Genomic DNA, 27,753 nt, shown 5'->3' on the forward strand with positions numbered 1-27,753 from the left:
CCAGTCTTGCAGCAGCATGAGGAAATCTGTGAGAACAAATTACAGCAGTTGCGCATGTTTTGATGGTGAAGGTAATCCTATTGCAGCAAAAGGCACTTTTCTTAACAATAGGCCAAAGCCTTAGAAGAGCTGAAGGTCTACAGATCCATTAACTTAACTGGAAATTATCTATGCTCATGTTTTGTCTCCATGTTAACTCATGAATTTCCTTCCAGTAAGCATGTTACACAGCTTTGATCAGGGTGCAGGAAGCTTTCTTCCAATAATTTGCAATCATTGAATTATGCAGGCCAGTTAACAGCCAGGCTTGGACAACAGAAAATAAACCATCCATAAGAATTCTGTGGCTTTTCTGATAAAAACAGGCTAGCCTGAGGCCAACTGCTATCTTGTGTCCTTCTGCTAACTATCCTTCAGAGAGCTCCTTCTGTGATCCAAACCATAAATGTAACCAAAAAAACCAAAAACAAAACAAAAAGATTTTCATTCCTAATATATGCCTGCTCAAGTAGGAAAAGACAGATGTTTTGAATATGATTACATAATGGGGAAATGTTTTGCCAAGAGCCAAAAAAAAATCGCCTAAGACTTTTCCCTGTTAAACAACTCAATCATGGTCTTTCTGCACTGGTCATGTCTCTATCGCTCATATGATAAAGGGGCCACAATATTACGCTCTCATGAACATGTCCCTATAGGCTGCCAGAACTTTTTTATTTTATATAAACTGTGATCCATTGCTCACAAATAAATAAATAAATTGCTTTGGGACTCCGGGAGACTCTCCCTCCTGGTTGCAGCTTAACTATACATTTCTTCTGCCATTGCATCTGGATCTATCCTTAAGTGCACCCCCGACATCTGGCTTGCAGACCTCTTCTGTCTTCGATGATAAATAAATTATCATACATTTACATACCTCTGTGTCAGTGCTACCTGAATCTATAAGCTCAAAGACTAAAACATCTCGTAACATTAATTTACAACTAAGCAAACTGAGGAGAATTTTGAAAGAAACATTCCTGCAGCCTTTCAGATTCAGTTTCTCAATTCCAAAAATCCTGTCAAAATGATAATTTGACAAAAATTAATCCTCCAAGTGCATACAGAAATCCCCTTTCTTCCTAGACCACACTGACAAATAAGTGTCTAAAGTGCTGACTTGGGATATCTCATTGTCAACATCAGTTGCACTGGCAAACCATTACCTGTTTGGTCCATTTTTGACATCCTCAGCATAATACTGATAGTGTGTACTCACAGAGATCACTGAAAATTCTGTACTTTCCAGTTAGACGGCTATAAAGGACTCTAAAATGCCATAGCTGGTAAATACAAGAAAATTTCAAAACTTGTTACAAAGGCTACTTAATGCTCCTTTTATCTTCAGCAGGTTGGAAATCATTGTTTTGCTGTTTTACCTAACACTGCAAACTCTTGCCTGGCTACAGTGCATTCTTTTCAGGTTCAACTGTTGTTGAGATTTTAGAAAGCTGCCCTTTTAAAACAGAATGCAAATCTAGTGAGTCACATGAGTTATGAGTATTCTGACCCTTTGTCTAATAAAAAGTTTGAATGACACGTTCTCTCAAAAATTTAAACACAGGTGAGAAATTAAAAACTGTTGCTGGCCTGTCAGTTCTGTGTCCTAAGGGAAGGTTGTCAAAGGTATAAATGGCAGTCAGACACTTAACTCCCATTGAAAGTCACTGCCTATCAATGGGAATTTGTCATCTAATGTCCATTTCTACCTTTGGGGCACTGTGTTGCGGTGGCTCCATTAAATGTCCCATTAGCAGTGCTGCCCACCTAAGGCAGGCTAGTCCCTACCTGTTCTGATACCGCGCTGCGCCCCAGAAGCAGCCAGCAGCAGGTCTCACTCCTAGGCGGGTGGGTGGAGGGAATGGGGCTCTGCATACTGCCCCCACCCCGAGCACTAGCTCCACACTTCCATTGGCCGCTTCCAGCCCTTACCCCCTCACCCCAACCCTCTGCCCCAGCCCTGAGCTCTTCCACACCCCAAAGCCCTCATCCCCAGCTCTGCTGGGTCGTGGACATCAACAATTTTCTTTAACCAGGTCGCCAGAAAAAAAGTTTGAAAACCACTGCTCTAAGCTATTATCCTGTGTTATTTACATGTCATGATGGATACTAAGGAAACTAACATCAAATAATTAGTGATTTAACCAGAGTGATGACAAAACCATATAAATGTGCACCTGACAACACAACAAAGAATGTTCACAGTGGTTGGCGCCTGATCCCACCCACTGAGTTCAGCTGGATCTATCAAATAACTCTGCATTTGCTTGCATACAGATAGCACTGAAGCAGAGAACAATTTGTTGTGTTAGTTATGGGAAAACGTCTGCTGCTGTGAACATTGTGTTGTGTATTGAGCTAGGAACAGCTAAAATAATTCCTAATTTCAGAACACTACAAAGCTGATACCTTTCTGATCAACATTCAGTATACAACTTCCTGTATGTACATTAACACTGAATGAGAAAAGTTACTTTTGTGGAAGGAGAAATCACAGTACTACAGAGATGATTTGTAGTGCAAACTTCCATAACCATCCTATCAGAGATCTTTGTGTGAAGAGACAAGGTTCAGTAGTGAGATAATTCAGGGCAAATTCACATTGCACAATGTCATTGACATCAGTTGTATTACTCAAGGAATAAGATATTATTATTAAATGTAAGTGTAGCAGAATTGAGCACTTGATTATGTATTGATTCAAGGAAAATAGAAAGTATCATCAATTAAAATTATCTGATACAGAAGGAAGACAACAGACATGAGCTTCATATTCCTATGTTGACAACATGGCATTTCTGAAGTTCATTCTAAACTCCAGGAAGGGTATTCTCTTGATACAGCAGTCTTGACTCTGTCGTGATTTTTATGTACAGCTAAAATATTTCCATCATTCACTCCTCAGTATAAAATAAATCACTTGCCTTCATTACTGTTACAGCAGTCACAAAGAGATAGAGGTAAACAGGGTCTGCTTAGAAGTGTTTCTTCTGAGGTTTATATTCACCTCAAGATAACAACGCTCTCTAATGTGTTAAACACCAGGGGATGGTATTGATATATTCCCTGCAGTCTTTCTCTCAGAAACGGACTACCTGATAAGCTGTAATAATACAATGTAGAGATAATTTCAGTGCAGCCCAAGATCAAACTTCAAGTTATATTCCATCATTTCAGCGTCAAAGTCACATTCTACAGATCACAGAATCTAGACATGGATTTGATCATCTACTCCATCTCCCTGCCAGTGAACCCTAGTGTATGTATCTCATTTCAGAAACAAGAATTAGAGTCTATTTTCTTGGGGGAAAAAATCTCAAAGTTTATGCCGGCAAAACCCATGGATGGTTTTTTTTCCCACCTAACACATAACACTAGGTACAAGCATTCCAACTGAATGGGAGATGATATATAAAAAATATTTGCAAGATTCCATAGTATGTTTTAAACAGACACAGTTTATTCACTCAGAATCAGCACTTTCAAACAAATACATAAACTTGTTCCAGGTCAGTCTGGATTAAGTGGAAGGTGTTGGTAATAAGTATAGTGAACTGAATGTAAATGCAAGCATAACATACATATGAATTCCCTAAACATATTGCAGTAAGCAAAATATATGAGAGTTTACAATACAGGAGATCACGAAGCCATGGTAGCAACTCTAGTGTTAAAGCTAAAAACAATGAGGAGTCCTTGAGGCACCTTAGAGACTAACAAATTAATTCCAGTTCTGCAGTTTCTCGGTGAAGTCTGTTTTTGACTAGCCATCACCCACAGCCCCCAACTGAAACCTCTCCAGCGCATCATCAAGGATCTACAATCCTGAAGGACAATCCCTCACTCTCACAGATCTTCGGAGACAGGCCAGTCCTCGCTTACAGACAGCCCCCCAACCTGAAACAAATACTCACCAGCAGCTACACACCACACAACAGAAACACTAAGCCAGGAACCAACCCCTGCAACAAACCCCGTTGCCAACTCTGTCTGCATATCTATTCAAGGGACACTATCATAGGACCTAACCACATCAGCCACACCATCACAGGCTCATTCACCTGCACATCTACCAGTGTGATATATGCCATCATGTGCAAGCAATGCCCCTCTGCCATGGACATTGGCCAAACCGGACAGTCTCTACGCAACAGAATAAATGGACACAAATCAGACATCAAGAACTGTAACATTCAAAAACCAGTAGGAAAGCACTTCAGCTCTCTGGACACTCAATAACAGACTTAAAAGTCACCATTCTTCAACAAAAAAACCTTCAAAAACAGACTTCAGTGAGAAACTGCAGAACTGGAATTAATTTGCAAATTTGACACCATCAAATTAGGCCTGAATAAAGACTAGGATTGGCTGGGTCACTACAAAAAATAAATTTCCCTCCGTTGATAATCACCCCTTCTTGTCAACTGTTGGGAATGGGCCACATTCACCCTAATTGAATTGACCTCGTTAGCACTGACCTGCCACTTGGTAAGGTAATTCCCATCTTTTCATATTCTGTATATTTATACCTGCTTACTGTATTTTCCACTCCGTGCATCTGATGAAGTGGGTTATCACCCACAAAAGCTTATGCCCAAATAAATTTGTTAGTCTCTAAGGTGCCACAAGGACTTCTCGTTGTTTTTACTGATACAGACTAACACGGCTACCCCTCTGAAAAGTGTTAAAGCTGTTTCTAACTTTCCATTAGATGCCTGATTTTGACTCCATTCACCAAACTCTAACTTTATCAATAAAAATAATTCTGCCTGAAAGTACTTGTGTGTGGTCTTCTATCAGAACAGAATTGCTTAAGATCATTGGAAAGTAATTGGACAAAGCATTAATGAGATAGGAGTCTGAAAAAGAGATAGAGGCACTTAGGTATTTCTGTTTTTTGTTGTTGTTTGTTTTTTGTAGGAGTTTCTTGAAATCTTCTGGACTCTGTCTCACAAACAGCTTAGGCCAAAAAATAACAAATAAGGCTGATGAAAAGTGCTATATTGGAGAAAGACACTACACTAACTCCTAACTTAACATCCTCCAACTTAACATTGTTTCAAAGTTACATCACTGCTCAATTAGGGAACATGCTCATTTAAAGTTGTGCAATGCTCCCTTATAACGTCGTTTGGCTGCCTGCTCTGTATGCTGCATGTAAGATTTTGTGGAAGAGCAGCAATTTTACGAGAGAGTATTGCACAAGTTCCTCTTCTCTGCCTCTTCCCCCTCCCTCCCAGCACTTCCCCCACCACCAAACAGCTGTTTGGCAGCGTTTAGGACTTTCTGGGAGGGAGGGGGGGGAGCAGGGAAGCATTGCGTCTCCACTCATCCGCCTCCCTCCCAGAAAGTCCTAAGCGCCGCCAAACAGCGACTTTCTGGGACTTAGGACTTTCTGGGAGGGATGGGCAGGAGTGAAGAAGTGCCGCATCTCCACTCTTCCCCTCCCTCCCAGAAAGTCCTAAGCCTGCCAAACAGCTGTTTGGCAGCGCTTAGGACCTTCTGGGGGCGGGGAAGGAGCGGGGATGTGATGTGCTCCAGAGAGGAGGTGGAGTGGGAGTGGGAAGAGGTGGGCATGGAGTGGGGATGGGAAGAGGCGGGCCTGGAGCATCCCCCAGCAAAGTTGGCGCCTCTTCTTCTCCGGGTAAGCTGCCACTGCTGCTGCTAAGGTGCTTCCTAGTGTTCTTGCCTGCAGTGGGCTGTGCCTGTGTGGGGTAAGCCAGGGGCCCTTCCCAACCACAGTACTGTACTGTACTGTACAGCACATAATGCCTTTTGTCTGCCCCCAAAAAATTTCCTTGGAACCTAACCCCCCGCATTTACATTAAATCTTATGGGAAAATTGGATTTGTTTAACATCATTTCACTTAATGTTGCATTTTTCAGGAACATAACTACAATGTTAAGTGAGGAGTTACTTTATTATTATTATCCAATTATGTCCACAAATAAGACTGATGTCACTGAGGATTTAATTTTAAAGTTACTGACTACATTTTTTAAAAACTTTGCTCATACAGCATAGGAATCTTACAGAATTTATATACTCCATGGGGACCTCAGGTGGAATTTACAAACCCTGCCATGGGCAGGGATCTCCACCTGACCTCGGACTCCTGCATACCTCGGCAAAGGGAGCCTCTAGCCTGAGTAACCTTCACAGTTTATATGAGAGAGACTGATGCTGGGGAAGCCATGGAGCTTATTCACTCCTCAGGACTAGAGAAAGATGCCAAGACTATGGAAACTGTGGATCTGATCTGCTCAGCAGGCATAGGAAGCACTACTGGGTCCAGTGGCCTCCTGTGGTGGCCAGCAGCTCTGTAGCATGAATTCGGGAGTGGGGGCAAGGGGAGGGGATGAAACTCTGTGCGAAACATTAATTCTAGGCAAATTCTGCATTGCGAAGTGGTGCAGAATTCCCACAGGAGTAGAAAAAGAAGGAAAACAATACAAGCTAATTTTTGCCACTGAAGTGAACATCACTGAATGTAAAGAACAGATATGTTGAGCAAGAAGGTGAATTTTCACATAGTCACTTTTCAGTATAGAACTAAACTAAAATTCTCCTGGCTTTCAAAGGTTGCTATATGACCACAACAATTTAGAATGGGGTTTTTACAAGACCCTAAGGGTGTCCCTTTGGAGGATCTTTTGAAAATCTCAGTCTCAATTTTGTTTCCGTAACTGTTTGCAACCTTAATCAGGTTTGTTATCTGGAGTTTCAAACTGATTTGATCTGTTTCATTCTTATCTGGAAAATACTAGACTGCATTTCTGAATCCTAGAATGAAATATACCAAGCAAATATTTCAACATCATTGGTTTTTAAGAGAATAAAAATTACTTTTAATGATCAATGTCATCAAATTAGACTAAATAGTTCAACTTCTTTACTTATGTTTTAGCACAATACAACAAAGTGGAAAACTAATTTTTTGTTTAATGGTTTGACTGAAGATCAGGTTATTCTACATTTCCAGTAGTGAGCTCTGAATAGCTGACAATGTTACCTATCATCCATATTTTAGTAGTAGTAGCTCCCCTTAGCATTTGATGATGTGTATAGGACAAGTCAGCAGTAAAGTAACAATAATCAAAAACATCACTTCTGAAATAGCAAATCTACAAGCTATGGACTACTAGATCCTATTTTCCCAGTACAACCAAAACATCCATTGCAGCCTGTGGGAGATTCAGATATGTAGGGAATGAGAATCAGAACCTATAATGAATAGCATTTCTAGAAGCAGAATTAAGAAAAAAAATTACTATACCCTTTCTGCACAGATCTTTTCCATAGTTCAGTCCATCTCAGTTAACTAGATCTTCTGCTTAAACCATCATATCATATACCAACAGAAAGACTAGTTTCTACTCAGCTGCTAACAAAGCATTGGCTAACAACAGTAAATGCCATTCTGTTGTGACAATGATCATGCAGAATATGCAGTGGGTCAGCACACTTCCAAAGCCAGTGCTCTAGGGCATAGTGATTTTAACCTCAGCCTAGGCACCTACACACATTGCACAAAATGTAGCAGGACTGCACTAACTTCCAAAGTATCCATGCTTAGATATGGTGCTTGCAATGATTCATTGTACTATGAAAAAAGAAACAAGATGGTCTAACATGCGCTCTTTGTAATTATCAAACCTCAAAATAACATTTGATATGCTTTTTTTTGCTTTTGAAATCTTATGCATATTTTGGTAATTGCATTCTGCATTACTGTGTATATCACACACATGTTTGTAGTAATGTGAGAACTATTAGGAAATATGCCAGACATTTTCATCAGTAATTCACACAGAAGTATGTTGCTAACATTTAAACCCTGCGTTGGAGTTCTTAAACATAAATAGTATTAATGCAGCAGAAGTGAAATATTAGAGTTTAGTACACTTTTTTTTCACTTTTAAAATTTGTATTATATTAGGGTTCTCCTTAACACAAGAAAATGTAAAGCAAGAGTGTCCACAAGTAGGAGGGCAATTAGAAACAGTTTTTAAAAAGCAGTTAAGATTATGAATTTGCTCACAGAAGTAAGTTTCCTTCACAAAGGACCCTTAAAAGCTGTATATTCTGTTTCTATACTTGAGCTAAATAAGCATGGATTTTTTTTTTTTTTTACTTTATACAACAAATGCTGGAAAATTAGTTATTAAGCATTTCTTGACTTGTCAGTGCATCTGTTTTCTTGGGAACTCTTAACTTTCCTTCAAAACTTAAGATCATTTAAATAAATTCTGGGAATCTGATTGCTGTTATTCCAAGTAAATTAAATGAGTTTCTCATATTATAACATAAAAATAGCCACACTGGAAACAAAGGGAGCTGAGCAATTAACAGGCAGCAGTTTCATTCCAGAATGAAGAGGTTTACTAGTACCTAAAAACAATATTACACCATACAGTATTAAAATGGATGAACAAGGTTTTGACGTTATTTCTTCAAAAGATAAATTCCTTATTCTAAAGATTTATAGTAGTGTCTTTAAAAAGACAGGACTGTAAACAAAACTTTCAACCTTATTACATGCCTGACATTAAAAATATAGTTTACTATTGCACAATAAACAGATAAAATATCTTAATCTAACCAGGTCTCTTCCTTTAAGAAACTGCTTTAACAAAACAAAGTTCTTATTAATCTACTTTGTATTTATTGTTTGCATTGAAAGTTGAGTATACTTTTCATCAATAAAAGGAACAAACAGAAAACCAAAAAATTGCCATAATTTCTATGAAGATGATTTTTCATAGGGCAGGTTGCTCTGATATTGATCAGGAGTAAAGTACACATTTAAAAGAGCTCAATGCAATATTTTTTTCAGTGTGTGACATTTTTGCTAATATGCTGGTGATTGCTGAGTTATAAATTGTTGGAAGTGCTGCCTGTTAAATATTGTTGACCTTCAAGAGATATTTTACTCTTGATTCTACCAGGGCTACCTGAAAGGTAGTCAGACATTCCTCACTATTTGTAAGGGATGCCAAATTTTGCTGTAATCTCATGTGTTAAAGTTTTCAACATAGAGTAGCATGAAATACAATATTTTTTAAAAATCTCAGTATTATACTGAGTAATTTATAGACTAGAGTTCTGTTCCTGCAAACAGCACTACTGAGGTCAATGGGACAATTCATGTGAGTAAGAGTTATTTGTGTGGGTATAGGTTTGCAGGATGAAGTCCTACATCATTAACAGTCTCTCTTTCTAAACTGTACTGTCAAAATACAATTCAGTCAAAAAGAGGTAGTGATAAATAAAACTTGGAAAAAAATAGAAGCAGGAGTTTGCTTCTTTTAGTTGTACAAATTCCTTGAAGAAAAATATCAAATAATAAAATGATGGTATGTTAGAAGTAAATATATCCAGGTTATTTTAGGCCTATGGTACAGCATGAAACAGTACAAAACTCCTTCTGGAAGTGTACTAAGCATCCTCTTCAGAATATCCTGAGTAGGATATTCTTATAAAATAGAGAAAACACAAATTTCTGGATATTATCTGAATACCACATCAGTCTATAGTAAAAAAAACAAAAACAAATGTAGACACAAGGTACAACAAATAAAACTAAATGTATTTCCTCATCTGTAATTTTTTGTTTCATATACTTAAAGATATTAAGTACTATTATAATAAATTAGATAATCAGATTTTACTTTCATTTCAGAATCTGCAATGGCTTACTTGTTCTGGGAAGCATTCTCCCTCTTCCACTGCCATTTTCTGTGACCAGATATGAAACCTGATGACTCAATTAGTTAACACTTGGGACTCTGCATCACAGCTAAAAATAGCTGCCGGCAGGAAGTACAGATCAGTTTTTATTAAAGAACTAAGCATGGTCACTTGTTTGACTTCCCTTAACTATAATAACTGTAGAAGCAAGTGATTGTCAGTGTTGTAAGATTATTAGGCTTGCAACAGACCATGTCACAGGATTCCTGGCTGGTTTACCATATTTGTAGGCTCCATCATTCCCTGTATGTGTAATCGGGATGTCTAGAATACCAAAAATAGCTGTAGAATCAGCTGGTTAGAGCACTAGGGTTGCTTGGAATCACTCCTGAAACAAGCTTTTGTCATTTTGCTTATCAGCTCTTTCCTTTGTAATGCAGACTACTTTGAACTATTTCTAAAAGCAACAATAACATCATTTTACACTCTGTGTTTTGAATACTGCACATGCCTGCTTCCTCCCTGGTAATTTTATATTTATTCTACTTTTGATGACTAATGATAAGAAATTTATGCTGTTTGTACTAGGGGTTGTTTTCCTGAACTAAAAGGCTATTTGTTATATTCTTCAGCTTCTATTTTACAGAAATTAAAAGTTGCAATAAAGCAAAATTGCTTCAGAGAGCTTCAATTAGATCTCTCAGAGTAAAATTCAGACTGGTCAATAGCAAAGGTCACTTCCCGTGCCATGGGAAGTCATCTAAAACATCAGGAGTTTTGTGTGTGCTTCCCTGCATTTATTCATGATCTTGGAGGAGAGGCAGTCCCTTCACTCTCTGATGAAGAAAGATTTAACATCTGGGTTAGATTTAGAACTGTTCATTCTGTTCTGTTCATCTCTACTCTATTGTTCCTTCATCTGATCTCACAAATAAGAGCTGCTGATTGACATGCAAATCTACAATCTGGCACTTGTGCACGACAAGAGAAACAGGATCAAAGGGGGAAAGAAAGGGGTAATAGTTTTGTCATAAAGACACAGATAATGTCTCCACTTGCCAAATAAGGAAATCATTGGGCTTAAGAGAATAGCTGCAATTTTGTATGCAAAGTGAGAGGCAGTGTGGTCAGTGGATACGCCACTGGATGGGGAACCAGGAGAGCCAACTCTGCTACTATCCTGCTGTTTGACTTTGGGCAAGTCACTCTCTCTCTCTGTGTCTCTGTTTATCGTCCTACCCTTTAGTCTATCTTCTTTATCTAGACTGAAAGCGTGTAGGACAGGTATTATCTGTATTACATTTGGACCATGCCTAGCACAATGGTACCCCCTCCCCACCCCAGGTGCTACCATGATAAAAATAAAACCTACAATTACATTGTCAATTTTAAAAAGCAGCAAATTTCCAGTTTAAAAACATCAGTTAATAAATACTGTGGGCCAGACCCTTAGCAGATGTAAATGGAAATAACCCCATTGACATCAGGTGTGTGCAGCAATATAATAGACATATTTTACACACACACCAAGACCCCCAATTCTGCAACTGACACTGCCAGCAGAAGTCTTGGTGATTTGCATGTGTACAAGGGTCTGTCCACGTGAAATCAGTTGCAGGAATATGGCCAAGTCTGTTTAAACGCATTTATCTTGCTGCAGTATCCATGGCTGAGCCCATATATCATAAGGCAGGTTTCAGTCCTCTGCATCTAGGCTACTGTGGCAAATCAGTGTTTTTTAAGTGGCCTTAGTGGTAGACGCTATCTTTGCAGTGTTCAGTATCTCTGTATCGTTTCTAATTCATTTTTGAAAAATCTGTTGTTAATTAATATTTTCATGAGAAGGACATTTTTTTAAGGAAAAAAATTGCCATTTAAAATTGGTAACAAGAATCTTCAAACCCTATGTTACCGCAAGGTGGCAGGTATTTCAAATGTTTGGAAGGCACTTGGGTTTTCCTCATTGTTGAAATGTTTTATCTCACAGTAAACCATGACCCTTTGTAATGTAATTTAGGCCCCAGTTCAGCAAGATGCTTACACATGCCTCACTTTAAGCATGTGAGTAGTCCCACTGAATACAATGGTACTGCACATGTGCTTAGATTATGGCATGAGGACCTTGTTGAATCAGGTGGACTTTAAAAGACAAAAAGATAAATGAAGGGGGAGATTTTCAAAGACACAAATGGCAGTTGGGTCCCTAAATCTCTTTTCTGCCTTTGAAAATCTATTTATGGGTGTGGAGGGATTAGATTTTTATTGGTAAATGTCAGGAAACATATACACTATACACACAGGTTTCAGTGTAACAGCCGTGTTAGTCTGTATTCGTAAAAAGAAAAGGAGTACTTGTGGCACCTTAGAGACTAAACAATTTATTTGAGTGTAAGCTTTCCAATGAAGTGAGCTGTAGCTCACGAAAGCTTACGTTCAAATAAATTGGTTAGTCTCTAAGGTGCCACTAGTACTCCTTTTCTTTTTACTATACACACACACACAAACCAATCAAAAAATATTTCCATTGATGACAATCAAAATTTATGATAAACAAAATAAGTAAAATGCTGCTTGAAAACTTGTTGGAATTTGAGATAAGGATATTTACTTTGTATATTTTAACATACGTTGACAATCTATGTTTTCACAGTTATAAAAATTTAACTTTTTGAATTTGTCTGACCTCCCTTTATTGTCCGACCCTTCCCAATAATTTCCCACAATTGTGAAAATTTAAATAAAAAAAAAACCAGAAAAAAAGCTTAAAATAAATATTGGTATTATCAGTTGAAATGATAAAAAGATAAAAATTGAATTCTGACAAGCTTAACTATTTACTGTTAGGATATAGATATTCAGGCCTGTCTGTAAAGGCCTATACTCTAAGAATTTAGGTGTATTCTTATCACTTGGCTAGTTATAGAGGTACAAAAGAAAGAATCAAAATCACTGTCTGCCAGTGTAAGAGCCTTCTCTTACTGTGACAGTCTGAGGCCCTGTGCTTAGGCTAAGGCCTTTGGCTAAGCAGCAGAGGCAGCCATAAGCTGGGAAGCGAACGGTCACATCCTCACATTCCAAACTAGTCACATTGAAATAAAGTGCTATTGGGCTGTTAGGAATACAATCCTGTCCTGATAATGCCTATCACCTCCAGAGAAAGGGAAGTGCCTAGAAAATATAAAAGGAAACTTAGTCTGATAGCATCCTGTCTGGCAAGAACTCACCTTTCAATAGTTGGGATGTGAAATCCTCACTTCTGTATTGTTTTGTCATTATAGTTCCCACTTTGCTATTGTTTGTCTGTATAATCTGTCTGGTTCTGTGATTGTTCCTGTCTGCTGTATAATTAATTTTGCTGGGTGTAAACTAATTAAGGTGGTGGGATATAATTGGTTACATAATCATGTTAGGATTGGTTAGTTAAATTTCAGCAAAATGATTGGTTAAGGTATAGCTAAGCGGAACTCAAGTTTTACTATATAGTCTGCAGTCAATCAGGAAGTGAGGGGGTGGGTGTGTGTGGGGGGGGGAGATGGGAACAGGGAATGGGGGTGAGGAAATTGGGATCATGTTTTGCTAAAGGGGGAAATGGGAACAGGGAATGGGGGTAAGGAAATTGGAATCATGTTTTGCTAAGGGCAGGAATGGGAACAGGGACACAGGTGTAAGGCTCTGTGGTGTCAGAGCTGGGAAGGAGGATACTAAGGAAGGAAACTGGAATCATATTTGCTGGAAGTTCACCCCAATAAACATCGAATTGTTTGCACGTTTGAACTTCGGGTATTGTTGCTCTCTGTTCATGCGAGAAGGACCAGGGAAGTAAGTGGGTGAAGGAATAAGCCCCCTAACATTTACATTCTTCCATAGCATGGGATGAAGAGAGATTCTGGATGCTGTCACCCAATCAACAGATATGAAAATAAAATGTTACAATCTCATGAAAATGGCAGATTTTATGTAGACAGAGGATTCTGTTAAACTGAATTGTAGAACTGTCCCTTTATATTATCATTGCCCCGCTCCCCAACCAGATGGAGGTTTGATGGTTACTGGCTTGGAAGCAACTTAAAAACAAAACAGCACATGGCGGAATTCAGCAGAAAGAAAAAAAATTTGCCAAGAGACACAAACAGTTTAAATATCTGCTGAAGATATAGAAAAGGCAACCTGAAACATTTTAAACCATAAGAGATGTGGGTATGATTAGCTACTCAGCTTCCAACAGAGGTAATTTTCATCCTTCTGGAAACTGTTAATGGCATTCAAAACTATCCTGAAATGCAAAGACTGTGCTGAGTTCCACAAAGGTAAATGATAAAGCACTTTGTGAAACTTCAGGTACCATTTTCTTAGAACTAAAAGCTGATAATTTGCATCAATAGAGATTTCCTGCAAATATCTTAAATCTAAAATCACCTGGATAATGCAGGCCATGGCTTTGAGTTTTATAAGAAACAGAGAAGAATCTTAACCATCAAAGGCCAGATTCAATGCTCACTGAAATCAATGGAAAGATTTGCTTTAACTTCAATCAGGCCCTTAAAGTATACCTCCTAATTATAAAACCACAGACATCATTGACATCCAAAATAAGCAGGAGTTTGCTTGTGAACAAGCTATTTGTTTAAATACTGCAAGGCTAATCATAATGCAAATATTATGTACGTTTTATACACTGTCCTACAAATGCTGCCAACATAATTCTCTTGCCATTAAAAAGCACCCACAGAATTAGAATTCACTTGGAATAATAAAATTGAACTTGTATGACAAAGTTAAGAGTGAGGAAAAAGAAAAAATCCTCCATAAAATATATACTGTTATGTAAAGGTCACCAATCAAACCAGATCAAATGAAGAAAAACTCATCCCAGACCCCATCTTCCGAAAGGTCAGCTTTAAGCTCCTCTGAAGCCTATTGTTCCTGGGAAGTTAATGTCTACAAATCTGGCAAGGTATATTTTCCTTTACTTTAATGAATATATTACCATTCCAAATAACTGAAAGCTTTGCAGAGTAAAAGGATAAATCCTACAGTTTATGCTCTGATTTTTGAAAACTCTGGTTTTATCAAATTTCCAGTGAACAAAAAGGAAGTAAATCTGTGGCCTCGGCCTGAATGCCTTTCCCATACCTGGGGCCAGACCTGAAACTCCGAAGCACTATTTCTACCTTTAAAGTCTAATCTAAGCTAGCATTGAGAAGTCCTAGAATACTTCCAAATGCCATACCTCTCAACCTGCCAAGGAATAAACATGGAATGTAATCTGTGACCAAGATCCAAAATGAGGGGGAGACAAGTGCGTGCATACACACCCCCCAAATAATTCATGCAGAAAACTTAAAACACTGTGGGATTCATTCCTTCTGGGTAAGTAACACTTTCTGTTATCTCTGTTGCATGATTTTTTTTTGGTGATGTAAATCATTTTCAACAGTAAAAGTGAGGGGACATCAAGTTAGTGTGGAATATAGTAAGTTTCGGAGTAAAATGACTGATAACTCTCAAAATGAGTGGTATTTGAGAGATTATGGCCAGCACATCCCATGCTCAAAGTTTCTGAACTCTCATGTACACGCCAAACCCAAAGTTTTAAAGACCTTATATTAGTTCCTTACATTTTCAGATTTATCTGCCAAATTCCATTCTCTTTAACAAATAACCTTGAAACTCTCACAGACTTCAAGAAGGCCAGGATTTCGCTATTCACTATTTGTAAATTTTCATGACTAAGTTCAATTCATCCCCCAGGTTTTCAATGGTCTTGAAGCAAAAGCATGAAATTGTCTTTCCCTCTCTCTTGGTAGTGGCCTCCCTGGCACCACTAGCATTGCACGAAGGGGAACAGTAACTAGCAGACAAGCCAAACTCTTTAGCTTCCTGTCCAAAAAGGACTTGTATATTACCAGAGGTACTGTCCAATGGGATTCCTTTTATGGGAATTTGTCAATCTTCCTCTTCTCAGTGTATTAATTCATTACTCTGAGAGTACGCCAGTCAGTTGGAATCTAAAATAATGTGATTTTGCAAAGCTGGTGCCATAAGGTCATATTTAGAAACCCCACAATCAGCTGATGGGTTGAAATGATGCTCAGTGCTATCACATTGTTAATGGTGATTTACTGCTGTCTCTCCTGCTCTTTATTTCATCAAACACTTGAGGAGAGAACTAAAGAGCATCAGGATTTAAATACATCATCAAATGGCTAACAAGAAAAGCAACATAAATTATCCCTTTCAGATTAATAAAAGTCAAAATAAACATTGATCATATGCACTAGAGTGACTTGGTAAAATTATCACAACAATGAGATGGAATGAGTATCTGAATAACCAGATTGAAAGTGAGAGACTACTGAAATGCTTGGATTTTTAAATGCTCCTTTCATTCAAAACAATGATCAGTGTACTCCACAGAAGATACCCTATTCATCAGATTATAAAGACCATCACCATGATAAACCTTTCAGAAAGAGTTGGGGCACAAAATCTTCAGGCTGGGAGAACCTTTTACAAAATCATCATTACTAACTGAGAACAATCCACATGATCAAAATCTGGGCAAATGTACCTCACCCTTGAAAAAGCAACATAATCAAAAAGCCAAAGACTGCGGACAGCTCTAAACTATGTAAAATCATAGGCCTCAAAATGGACTTATATGGAGCTAGACTGAAACAAATGGAGAGAGAAGATGACCATCGTTGGAAAGAAACAGGAGACATGATACTGTATCATAAAAACATAAGAATGGTCATACTGAATCAGACCTATGGTCCATCTAGCCTTGTATCCTTCAGACAGTGGCCAGTGACAGATGCTTCAGAGGGAGTAAACAGAACAGGCAATTTATCAAGTGATCCATTCCCTCTCATTCAATCCCAGCTTCTAGCAATCGGAAGGTTTAGTGACACCAAGAGCATGGGGTTGCATCCTGGACCATCTTGGCTAACGGTCATTGATGGACCTATCTACCATGAAATTATATAATTCTTTTTGAAACCAGTTATACTTTCAGCCTTCACAACATCCCCTGGCAATAAGTTCCACAGGCTGACTGTGCGCTGTGTCAAGTAGTACTTCCTCTTGTTGCTTCATGCTGCCTGTTAATTTCATTAGGCGATCCCTAGTTCGAGTGTTATGCGAAAGGGTAAATAACACTTACTTAGTCACTTTCTCCACACTATTCATGATTTTATAGACTTGTATCATATCCCCCCCACTAGTCTCTTTTCCAAGCTAAAAAGTCCCAGTCTTTTTAAGCTCTAACTGGTTTTTGAATGTTATCATTCTTGACATCTGATTTGTGTCCATTTATTCTTTTATGTAGAGACTGTCCAGTTTGACCAATGTACATGGCAGAGGGGCATTGCTGGCACATGATGGCATATATCACATATATCTCTTTGGTCACGATCTCCTTTGAGAACAGGACCCCGGCCTTCCGCGAAGCCTGAGCTCGTAAACTGGAAAAATATGCCCCTCTGGCCAACACCCTGAGAGCGAAGGGCTACGAGGTGCAGATGGATGCACTGATCGTTGGAGCCCTGAGTGCTTGGGACCCCTGCAACAAGCGTGTGCTGCAGACCTGTGGGATCGGTTGATGCTACGTACGGCTCATGCGGTGCCTCATGGTCTCGGACGTCATCCGATCGTCCAGGAACATCTACATCGAACACATCACCGGCCACTGACAGTACCAGGAGGTGTGAGCCGGTACAACATTGTGCATCAACTATGAGAAAGGGACGAGAGACTTTTCCATTGGACCATATGAATTGGAACCATAAACTCACTGAACATTAAATCTCACCAAATGAGGGTAAATCCATCCTCATCATCGTATCCACTCATTATACTCCACACCTAAACATAGCGATTATATGAACAACATACCTATCAATGTCTGTACTTTGACCCGTTAACCTTTTACCCCCCTTCGGGGAAATTGCAGATTATGTATTCCTTACGCCACCCGTTCCTAAACTGAACTTCGCACCCCTTGCTAATCTGTACCTTATTCCCTGATAACCAGAAACTTCTATGCTTAAACTCTGTACCGTTTTCTTTTTATTTTAACATCTTAATAAAATTATTTATCTATAAAGAGTGTCTTATAAATGTTTATATGATACTGGTTATCATAAACACTGTGAGATGTATGTACGGGTGTCATACAAGAGTTGTATGCATGCACTAAAAATATGTCTAAACTATATAACCAGGCAGACTTGCTAAACAAGTTTTTCCCAGGCAAAGGAATATTGATTTACTTGTCTGCCTAGATCTCTGATGTAAATTGGGCAGGAAAAGCAAAACACAATGGGAGCTCCATTTGCATGTAAGTCAACAGGAAAAGCCACCTTCACTTTGGGTGTGAAATCAGCATGGGAAGACACTGGAATCTGAACCCCTGGGGTTCATCCTGACTCTGAAAACAAAGATAGTAAGTTCTGGGGAAATACAAGGGGAAGCAAAAAGATGTTTTGGTTATCCATTTCACTGAGGAACACTTCTGGTGGAAGGGAGTGATTTGTGAAAAATATGGATCCTGATTTGACTGAAAATCAGCAAACTCTGCAAAAGGACTTTGAAGGTGAGAATACTGCTTTTAGCCAAAGGAGTGTAGCTTGCAAAAGTTATGTTTAGTGCATTAAAGGCATGTTATATATTTGTTTTATTTGTAACCATTGTATTTACTCAATGTCACTTAAATCGCTATCTTTGTTAATAAACTTCTCTTTGTTTGTTCAAAATGCAAATTCTTAGTTGAATTAAACAAGCTGGTGTGTATGCTGTCTCTTCAGAGATAACCAGCTTGATAATTTCTGAGAGTGTCCAGAGACAGGGGCTGGAAACTCAAGGGGAATGCTCTTCCAGGGGGCTCAGGAATTTGGGTGCTCCAAGTGTTATCTGCAAGAGAAAGTATGAGCTGGCAGAGGCCTGAGAAATTTGTCAGGGGTGGCTAAGACTGGGGTGACAGAGAGCAGTCACTCAGTTTAGCACCAACAAATTCCCCTCCAACTAAGGAGGCTGGAGGAGAGGGGGTGGGAACAAGGTGACCTGAAGATCTGGGCACCCCATATGACGGTGCACTCTATATGATTTTATGGAAGTATGCTGATGAGTGTGTATATAATGTAACTAAAATATGCTTCATGCAAAAGGTCTCTTGTAAGGTATCATTACAAAGCTTATAATCTACTGAGTGAGGTCATCCTATTTGTATAAATGTATCACTCTTGTATCTGAAACTAGAAATATAAAATATAACTCTGAGGGCCTATTGTAATTATGCAAAGTGCAGGCCATTAATAGTGGTTTGGAATCTTGATGGCTCCCATCAATTGACTGTGGATGGCTCTATTTGCAGGCAGGCCTTCCTGTAAGTCAGGCTGGGAGGAATGAAGGCTAGCAGGTCTGTCTCAAACCAGGTAGGGCACTGAAATCCTAAGCTGACAAGGCAGGAAAGCAGGAGCCGAAGTAGTCTTGGCACATCAGGTGGCAGCCTCCAAGGGGGTTTCTGTGATCCAACCCATCACACTGGGCACCCCAAGAAAATGTCATAATGGACTCCAGTGGAACACAGGAGAAGACTCAGGTGATGTGGTAAGTTGCCAACAGCAATATGGCAACAAAATTCGTTTTCCAAAATACTTGTGTGTTAGATTTCATCAAAACACTTTGATAGAAGGGCACAGCCAGTATTAAACAAGACAATTGCCACATTTGCTTTTCAGTTTGATCTACACACAATTATCTTGCTGTCAACCTCTCCTTCCCTAATAAGGAGCATCTTTATGAACAACCTGAGTGAAAACAAGTACATAGGCTTCATTAAGTGCAAAGCATCAGGAAGACTGATTAGGTGTATCATAATTTTTACTCAGTCCAGTGTGGGATGCACATAGCTTTAGGAAGGAATTACTGTCCCCCAGTCTGGATTTGGAATAAGCTTCTGCACCATGTCACAAGTCCCAACCTGATTTGGCACAAGATGAGTGCATCCCTAAGGTTATGATCAGTGAAACTCAAAGGTTTCAGAAATTTGTATTCAAACGAGAATAGCAAAGACATTTTTTTTTTTTTAACATCAGGAAGTGTTTTTATGACTTTCTTCCTTGGCAACACTTCAACAGTTAAACCTACATTAATGACAGTGGAACCAGTAGTGAACGCTACAGTTAAAGTTGCAAAATTACATTCAGCATAACCTCCTGTTTCCAGTCATAACTGTCTGAAAAATGTCACGTTCCAGCTGAAGCTTTCTAGGCTTTAAGCAACAAACTTTTGTGGGCCACTTGAGTGGTTGTGATCTATTTATAATTTAAGTAATTATATTATAGTCCCTTACTAATTTGTCTTTATGGAAGATGTGGGACATTATTTGATAAAATAACAACAGAACTTCTGAATTAGCTATGATTAACCCATTAAGTGTCCTGCCCTGAATGACTAGTAAATTCAATGAAGCAGTCATATGACCTTACGTTGTACACTGTATGCCATGATGCTGAACCATGCATGAACTATAATTAACCCTTTAACCACCCCTAGAAATACAGATTACATCCATCAAAGTATTAATTATACAACCCGAAGGATCTATGCTATATGCCCTGCCACTACAGCACATCGTTAGGGAGAAAAAGGCGCATGTTAAATGGCAATGGCTGTGGGCATGCTAGGATGGCACTCAAGCAATTAATTTGACATTTCAAAAACTGAAAATAATGATGCATAATTAATTGTTAAAAAAGGAGTACTTGTGGCACCTTAGAAACTAACCAATTTATTTGAGCATAAGCTTTCATGAGCTACAGCTCACTTCATCGGATGTGTAGCTCACGAAAGCTTATGCTCAAATAAATTGGTTAGTCTCTAAGGTGCCACAAGTACTCCTTTTCTTTTTGCGAATACAGACTAACACGGCTGTTACTCTGAAACCTATAATTAATTGTTATAATTCTATAGTTAAGACACAATAATAAAAGAACATCAATATAAATATAATAGTAGGGCAATAGGACCATTACAGTTAAGGATTGGACTAGCTTACCGTTTAACAGCTGAGTTTTTTAAGTGCTCTAAAATCCACAATCTCAGATTTCTTAAAAACTGTTGTGTCTAATAGGGATCTAGTGTGTAGTTAGTGGTCGCAGTTTGATGTCATTTGAGCAATGGGTCTTGAGATAACACCCCTTAAAATTTATGGCATTAATATTTTACCATTTCTATAAAAAAAAAATTTCAAACCTCTGGGCTCAAACTATGACTCTGATTCTCCCCAAATAGACACCATCTGTTCAGCACTGATCTCCACTATAGAGTCTGGCACCCACTGTTCCTTTGTGGCAGAATTTTAAAAGTTATTCAGAGAAAAAATTGGACCTAATGTGGCTCAGGCCAAATTGCCAAGCCAGAAAAGGTCATTCGAATACGTGCAGTAGAAGTTGGGCACTGTTGCAAGCCAGAGTGTTTGCAGACAGCCTGATATCAGAGTAACTGGGTGTTTGAGGTGACATGCTGAGAGCACTGAATCAAAGCAACACTTCTGGAAAGTGAGTTTGAGTCCTGTCTTTTGCAGCATATTAGTTGCTCTCAGCCTTCTGGAGATTTTGTCCTGAGAGCAAAGTATCTGGTTTAAGAATTTATATTTCAAAATGCTCAAAAACCCACATGCAGACTCAGATTTTACTTTAGACATAATGTAAATAAAAATAACATTAATTAAATAGAGGAAAAATTAAAGACTAGTTAGCAGAAGCATAAATTAATGTACACATGCCACATGGTCCTAACCAGTATCCTGAACAATGAAACTGAGTGTGATCAAAGAAAAGCAAGTAGCTGCAACTATCATTAGTTTCATCATGATCAAAGAGAGCATCAGGAAATGCACCTCTAAAAGAGAGTTCTATTCTAAGAACTGGCATAAGGTTGATGTTGACTAATGTGGTGCCAATATTCTGTCACTCAGAACAGTAACTTATATTTATCATAAAAAACCCACAAAAATTAATTTCAACTGTAATAGTTCAGTCTACACAAACTGAAGCTTCAGACCTATCAATTTCCCCCCTAAAAGTGTTGTAGATTCTGTGAAAAACACACCCAAAAGACCCATTGAGCCATGGAAAAGAAGCCCTTGAGGAATTCCATCATGATTTCAACAATTTCCATCCCACCATCAACCTCAGCCTGGACTAGTTCACACAAGAGATGCACTTCCTGGACACTACAGTGCTAATAAGCAATGGTCACATAAAACACCGCCCTTTACTGGAAACTTACTGACCGCTGTACTTACCAACATGCCTCCAGCTTTCATCCAGACCACATCACACGATCCAAGCTCTAAGCTACAACCGCATTTTCTCCAACCCCTCAGACAGAGACAAACACCTACAAGATCTCTATCAAGCGTTCTTACAACTGCAGTACTCACCTGCTGAAGTGAAGAAACAGACTGACAGAGCCAGAAGAACATCCAGAAGTCACCTACTACAGGACAGGCCCAACAAAGAAAGTAACAGAATGCCACTAGCTGTCACCTTCAGCCCCTAACTAAAACCTCTCCAGCGCATCATCAAGGATCTACAACCTATCCTGAAGGACAATCCCTCACTCTCAGATCTTGGGAGACAGGCCAGTCCTCCCTTACAGACAGCACCCCAACCTGAAGCAAATACTCACCAGCAACCACACACCACACAACAAAAACACTAACCCAGGAACCTATCCTTGCAACAAAGCCCGTTGCCAACTCTGTCCACATACCTATTCAAGGGAGAACATCACTGGACCTAATCACATCAGCCACACCATCAGCGGCTCGTTCACCTGCACATCTACCAATGTGATATATGCCATGATGTGCCAGCAATGCCCCTCTGCCATGTACATTGGCCAAACCAGAGAGTCTCTACACAAAAGAATAAATGGACACAAATCAGACGTCAAGAATTATAACATTCAAAAACCAGTCGGAGAACACTTCAACTTCCCTGGTCACTCAATTACAGACTTAAAAGTTGCAATACTCACCAAAAAAACCCTACAAAAACAGACTCCAATGAGAAACTGCAGAACTGGAATTAATTTGCAAACTGGACACTATTAAATTAGGCTTGAATAAAGACTGGGAGTGAATGAGTCATTACACAAAGTAAAAACTATTTCCCCATGCTAATTTTTCCCCTACTGTTACTCATACCTTCTTGTCAACTGTTTGAAATGAGCCATCCTGATTATCACTACGAAAGTATTTTTTTCTCCTGCTGATAATAGCCCACCTAAATTGATAGTCTCATTACAGTGTGTATGGCAACATCCATTTTTTCATGTTCTCTGTGTGTGTGTATATATATATATATATATATATATACACGTTCCAACTGTATTTTCCACTGCATGCATCTGATGAAGTAGGCTTTAGCCCATGAAAGCTTATGCCCAAATAAATTTGTTAGGGTATGTCTACACTACGGAATAAGGTCGAATTTATAGAAGTCAGTTTTTTAGACATCGGTTTTATATATTCGAGTGTGTGTGTCCCCACAGAAAATGCTCTAAGTGCATTAAGTGCATTAACTTGGCGGAGTGCTTCCACAGTACCGAGGCTAGAATCGACGTCCGGAGCGTTGCACTGTGGATAGCTATCCCACAGTTCCCGCAGTCTCCGCTGCCCATTGGAATTCTGGGTTGAGATCCCAATGCCTGATGGGGCTAAAACATTGTTGCGGGTGTTTCTGGGTACATATCGTCAGGCCCCCCTTCCCTCCCTCCCTCCGTGAAAGCAAGGGCAGACAATCATTTTGCGCCTTTTTTCCTGAGTTACCTGTGCAGACGCCATACCACGGCAAGCATGGAGCCCGCTCAGGTAACCGTCACCGTATGTCTCCTGGGTGCTGGCAGACGCGGTACGGCTTTGCTACACAGTAGCAGCAACCCCTTGCCTTCTGGCAGCAGATTGTGCAGTACGACTGGTAGCCGTCCTCGTCATGTCCGAGGTGCTCCTGGCCACGTTGGCTGGGAGCGCCTGGGCAGACATGGGCGCGCCTGGGCAGACATTGGCGCAGGGACTAAATTTGGAATGACTTGACCAGGTCATTCTCTTTAGTCCTGCAGTCAGTCCTATTGAACCGTCTTATGGTGAGTGGGCAGGCGATACGGATTGCTAGCAGTCGTACTGTATCATCTTCTGCCGAGCAGCCATGAGATGTGGATGGCATGCAGTCCTTCTGCACCGTCTGCTGCCAGCCAAAGATGTAAAAGATAGATGGAGTGGATCAAAACAAGAAATAGACCAGATTTGTTTTGTACTCATTTGCCTCCTCCCCTGTCTAGGGGACTCATGCCTCTAGGTCACACTGCAGTCACTCACAGAGAAGGTGCAGCGAGGTAAATCTAGCCATGTATCAATCAGAGGCCAGGCTAACCTCTTTGTTCCAACAAGAACAATAACTTAGGTGCACCATTTCTTATTGGAACCCTCCGTGAAGTCCTGCCTGAAATACTCCTTGATGTAAAGCCACCCCCTTTGTTGATTTTAGCTCCCTGAAGCCAACCCTGTAAGCCGTGTCGTCAGTCGCCCCTCCCTCCGTCAGAGCAACGGCAGACAATCATTCCGCGCCTTTTTTCTGTGCGGACGCCATACCAAGGCAAGCATGGAGGCCGCTCAGCTCACTTTGGCAATTAGGAGCACATTAAACACCACACGCATTATCCAGCAGTATATGCAGCACCAGAACCTGGCAAAGCGATACCGGGCGAGGAGGCGACGTCAGCGCGGTCACGTGAGTGATCAGGACATGGACACAGATTTCTCTGAAAGCATGGGCCCTGACAATGCATGCATCATGGTGCTAATGGGGCAGGTTCATGCTGTGGAACGCCGATTTTGGGCTCAGGAAACAAGCACAGACTGGTGGGACTGCATAGTGTTGCAGGTCTGGGACGATTCCCAGTGGCTGCGAAACTTCCGCATGCGTAAGGGCACTTTCATGGAACTTTGTGACTTGCTTTCCCCTGCCCTGAGGCACTTGAATATCAAGATGAGAGCAGCCCTCACAGTTGAGAAGCGAGTGGCGATAGCCCTGTGGAAGCTTGCAACGCCAGACAGCTACTGGTCAGTTGGGAATCAATTTGGAGTGGGCAAATCTACTGTGGGGGCTGCTGTGATGCAAGTAGCCCACGCAATCAAAGATCTGCCGATGTCAAGGGTAGTGACCCTGGGAAATGTGCAGGTCATAGTGGATGGCTTTGCTGCAATGGGATTCCCTAACTGTGGTGGGGCCATAGATGGAACCCATATCCATATCTTGGCACCGGAGCATCAAGCCGCCGAGTACATAAACCGCAAGGGGTACTTTTCAATAGTGCTGCAAGCTCTGGTGGATCACAAGGGACGTTTCACCAACATCAACATGGGATGGCCGGGAAAGGTACATGACGCTCGCATCTTCAGGAACTCTGGTCTGTTTCAAAAGCTGCAGGAAGGGACTTTATTCCCAGACCAGAAAATAATTGTTGGGGATGTTGAAATGCCTATATGTATCCTTGGGGACGCAGCCTACCCCTTAATGCCATGGCTCATGAAGCCGTACACAGGCAGCCTGGACAGTAGTCAGGAGCTGTTCAACTACAGGCTGAGCAAGTGCAGAATGGTGGTAGAATGTGCCTTTGGACATTTAAAGGCGCGCTGGCGCAGTTTACTGACTCGCTTAGACTTCAGCGAAACCAATATTCCCACTGTTATTACTGCTTGCTGTGCGCTCCACAATATCTGTGAGAGTAAGGGGGAGACGTTTATGGCGGGGTGGGAGGTTGAGGCAAATTGCCTGGCTGCTGGTTACGCGCAGCCAGACACCAGGGCGGTTAGAAGAGCACAGGAGGGCGCGGTACGCATCAGAGAAGCTTTGAAAACCAGTTTCATGACTGGCCAGGCTACGGTGTGAAAGTTCTGTTTGTTTCTCCTTGATGAGCCCCCCGCCCCTTGGTTCACTCTACTTCCCTGTAAGCTAACCACCCTCCCCTCCTCCCTTCAATCACCGCTTGCAGAGGCAATAAAGTCATTGTTGCTTCACATTCATGCATTCTTTATTCATTCATCACACAAATAGGGGGATGACTACCAAGGTAGCCCAGGAGAGGTGGTGGAGGAGGGAAGGAAAATGCCACACAGCACTTTAAAAGTTTACAACTTTAAAATTTATTGAATGACAGCCTTCTTTTTTTGGGGGCAATCCTCTGTGGCGGAGTGGCCCCCACACCGTGTGCTTGAGCGTCTGGGTGTGGAGGCTATGGAACTTGGGGAGCAGGGCGGTTGGTTACACAGGGGCTGTAGTGGCAGTCTGTGCTCCAGCTGCCTTTGCTGCAGCTCAACCATACACTGGAGCATACTGGTTTGGTCCTCCAGCAGCCTCAGCATTGAATCCTGCCTCCTCTCATCACGCTGCCACCACATTTGAGCTTCAGCCCTGTCTTCAGCCCGCCACTTACTCTCTTCAGCCCACCACCTCTCCTCCCGGTCATTTTGTGCTTTCCTGCACTCTGACATTATTTGCCTCCACGCATTCGTCTGTGCTCTGTCAGTGTGGGAGGACAGCCTGAGCTCGGAGAACATTTCATCTCAAGTCCGGTTTTTTTTTCTTCCTAATCTTCACTAGCCTGTAGGAAGGAGAAGATCCTGTGATCATTGAAACACATGCAGCTGGTGGAGAAAAAAAAAGGAACAGCGGTATTTAAAAAGACACATTTTATTAAACAGTGGCTACACTCTTTCAGGGTAAACCTTGCTGTTAACATTACATACATAGCATATGTGCTTTCCTTACAAGGTCGCATTTTGCCTCCCCCCATTGCATGGCTACCCCCTCAACCCTCCCCCCGGCTAACAGCGAGGAACATTTCTGTTTAGCCACAGGCAAACAGCCCAGCAGGAACGGGCTCCTCTGAGTGTCCCCGAAGAAAAGCACTCTATTTCAACCAGGTGACCATGAATTATATCTCACTCTCCTGAGGATAACACAGAGAGATAAAGAACGGATGTTGTTTGAACGCCAGCAAACATACACTGCAATGCTTTGTTGTACAATGATTCCCGAGTACGTGTTACTGGCCTGGAGTGGTAAAGTGTCCTACCATGTAGGACGCAATAAGGCTGCCCTCCCCAGAAACCTTTTGCAAAGGCTTTGGGAGTACATCCAGGAGAGCCGCGAATACCAGGGCAAAGTAATCCTTTCACATGCTTGCTTTTAAACCATGTATAGTATTTTAAAAGGTACACTCACCGGAGGTCCCTTCTCCACCTGCTGGGTCCAGGAGGCAGCCTTGGGTGGGTTCAGGGGGTACTGGCTCCAGGTCCAGGGAGAGAAACAGTTCCTGGCTGTCGGGAAAACCGGTTTCTCCGCTTGCGTGCTGTGAGCTATCTACAACCTCATCATCATCATCATCTTCTTCGTCCCCAAAACCTGCTTCCGTATTGCCTCCATCTCCATTGAAGGAGTCAAACAACATGGCTGGGGTAGTGGTGGCTGAACCCCCTAAAATGGCATGCAGCTCATCATAGAAGCGGCATGTTTGGGGCTCTGACCCGGAGCGGCCGTTCGCCTCTCTGGTTTTCTGGTAGGCTTGCCTCAGCTCCTTCAGTTTCACGCGGCACTGCTTCGGGTCCCTGTTATGGCCTCTGTCCTTCATGCCCTGGGAGATTTTGACAAAGGTTTTGGCATTTCGAAAACTGGAACGGAGTTCTGATAGCACAGATTCCTCTCCCCATACATGAACCTCCCGTTCGGTCCATGCTGGAGCTCTTTTGCGATTCTGGGACTCCATCATGGTCACCTCTGCTGATGAGCTCTGCATGGTCACCTGCAGCTTGCCACGCTGGCCAAACAGGAAATGAGATTCAAAAGTTCGCGGTTCTTTTCCTGTCTACCTGGCCAGTGCATCTGAGTTGAGAGTGCTGTCCAGAGCGGTCACAATGGAGCACTCTGGGATAGCTCCCAGAGGCCAATACC

The 27,753-nt window shown here is 41.0% G+C and overlaps 2 protein-coding genes across 11 annotated transcripts in view; both read right to left on the minus strand.

Annotated features, from left to right (window-relative positions):
• Positions 1–27,753, minus strand: part of ANK3 (ankyrin 3) — a 557,055-nt gene that overhangs the window by 215,925 nt on the left and 313,377 nt on the right. The window contains exon 1 of one of the 10 annotated variants that reach the window (XM_073353400.2): positions 7,320–7,358. The exons of the other annotated variants lie outside the window; for them this stretch is intronic. Within the exon in view, the coding sequence (XP_073209501.2) occupies positions 7,320–7,343 (24 nt within the window). The 5' untranslated portion in view covers positions 7,344–7,358. Of the gene's footprint in view, positions 1–7,319; positions 7,359–27,753 lie in introns of those variants that run through there. 10 annotated transcript variants of the gene reach the window in all.
• Positions 25,964–27,695, minus strand: LOC144930769 (myb/SANT-like DNA-binding domain-containing protein 7). Its single transcript, XM_078853944.1, has 2 exons — positions 27,028–27,695; positions 25,964–26,447 (listed from the first exon to the last, which is right to left on the minus strand). Exons 1-2 carry the CDS (start codon positions 27,596–27,598, stop codon positions 26,362–26,364), a joined length of 657 nt encoding a protein of 218 aa, XP_078710070.1. The 5' UTR covers positions 27,599–27,695; the 3' UTR covers positions 25,964–26,361.

Source organism: Lepidochelys kempii, chromosome 7 (assembly GCF_965140285.1).
Source record: "Lepidochelys kempii isolate rLepKem1 chromosome 7, rLepKem1.hap1, whole genome shotgun sequence".
Classification (NCBI taxonomy): domain Eukaryota; kingdom Metazoa; phylum Chordata; order Testudines; family Cheloniidae; genus Lepidochelys; species Lepidochelys kempii.

Bases quoted from the DNA above. Each gene is read 5' to 3' on its own strand.
- LOC144930769 (XM_078853944.1), bottom strand. From the start codon at position 27,598: ATGCAGAGCTCATCAGCAGAGGTGACCATGATGGAGTCCCAGAATCGC. The intron at 26,448-27,027 runs GTGAGTGTACCT...TTTCTCCACCAG, and splicing joins AGGTGGAGAAGGGACCTCCG to CTGCATGTGTTTCAATGATC.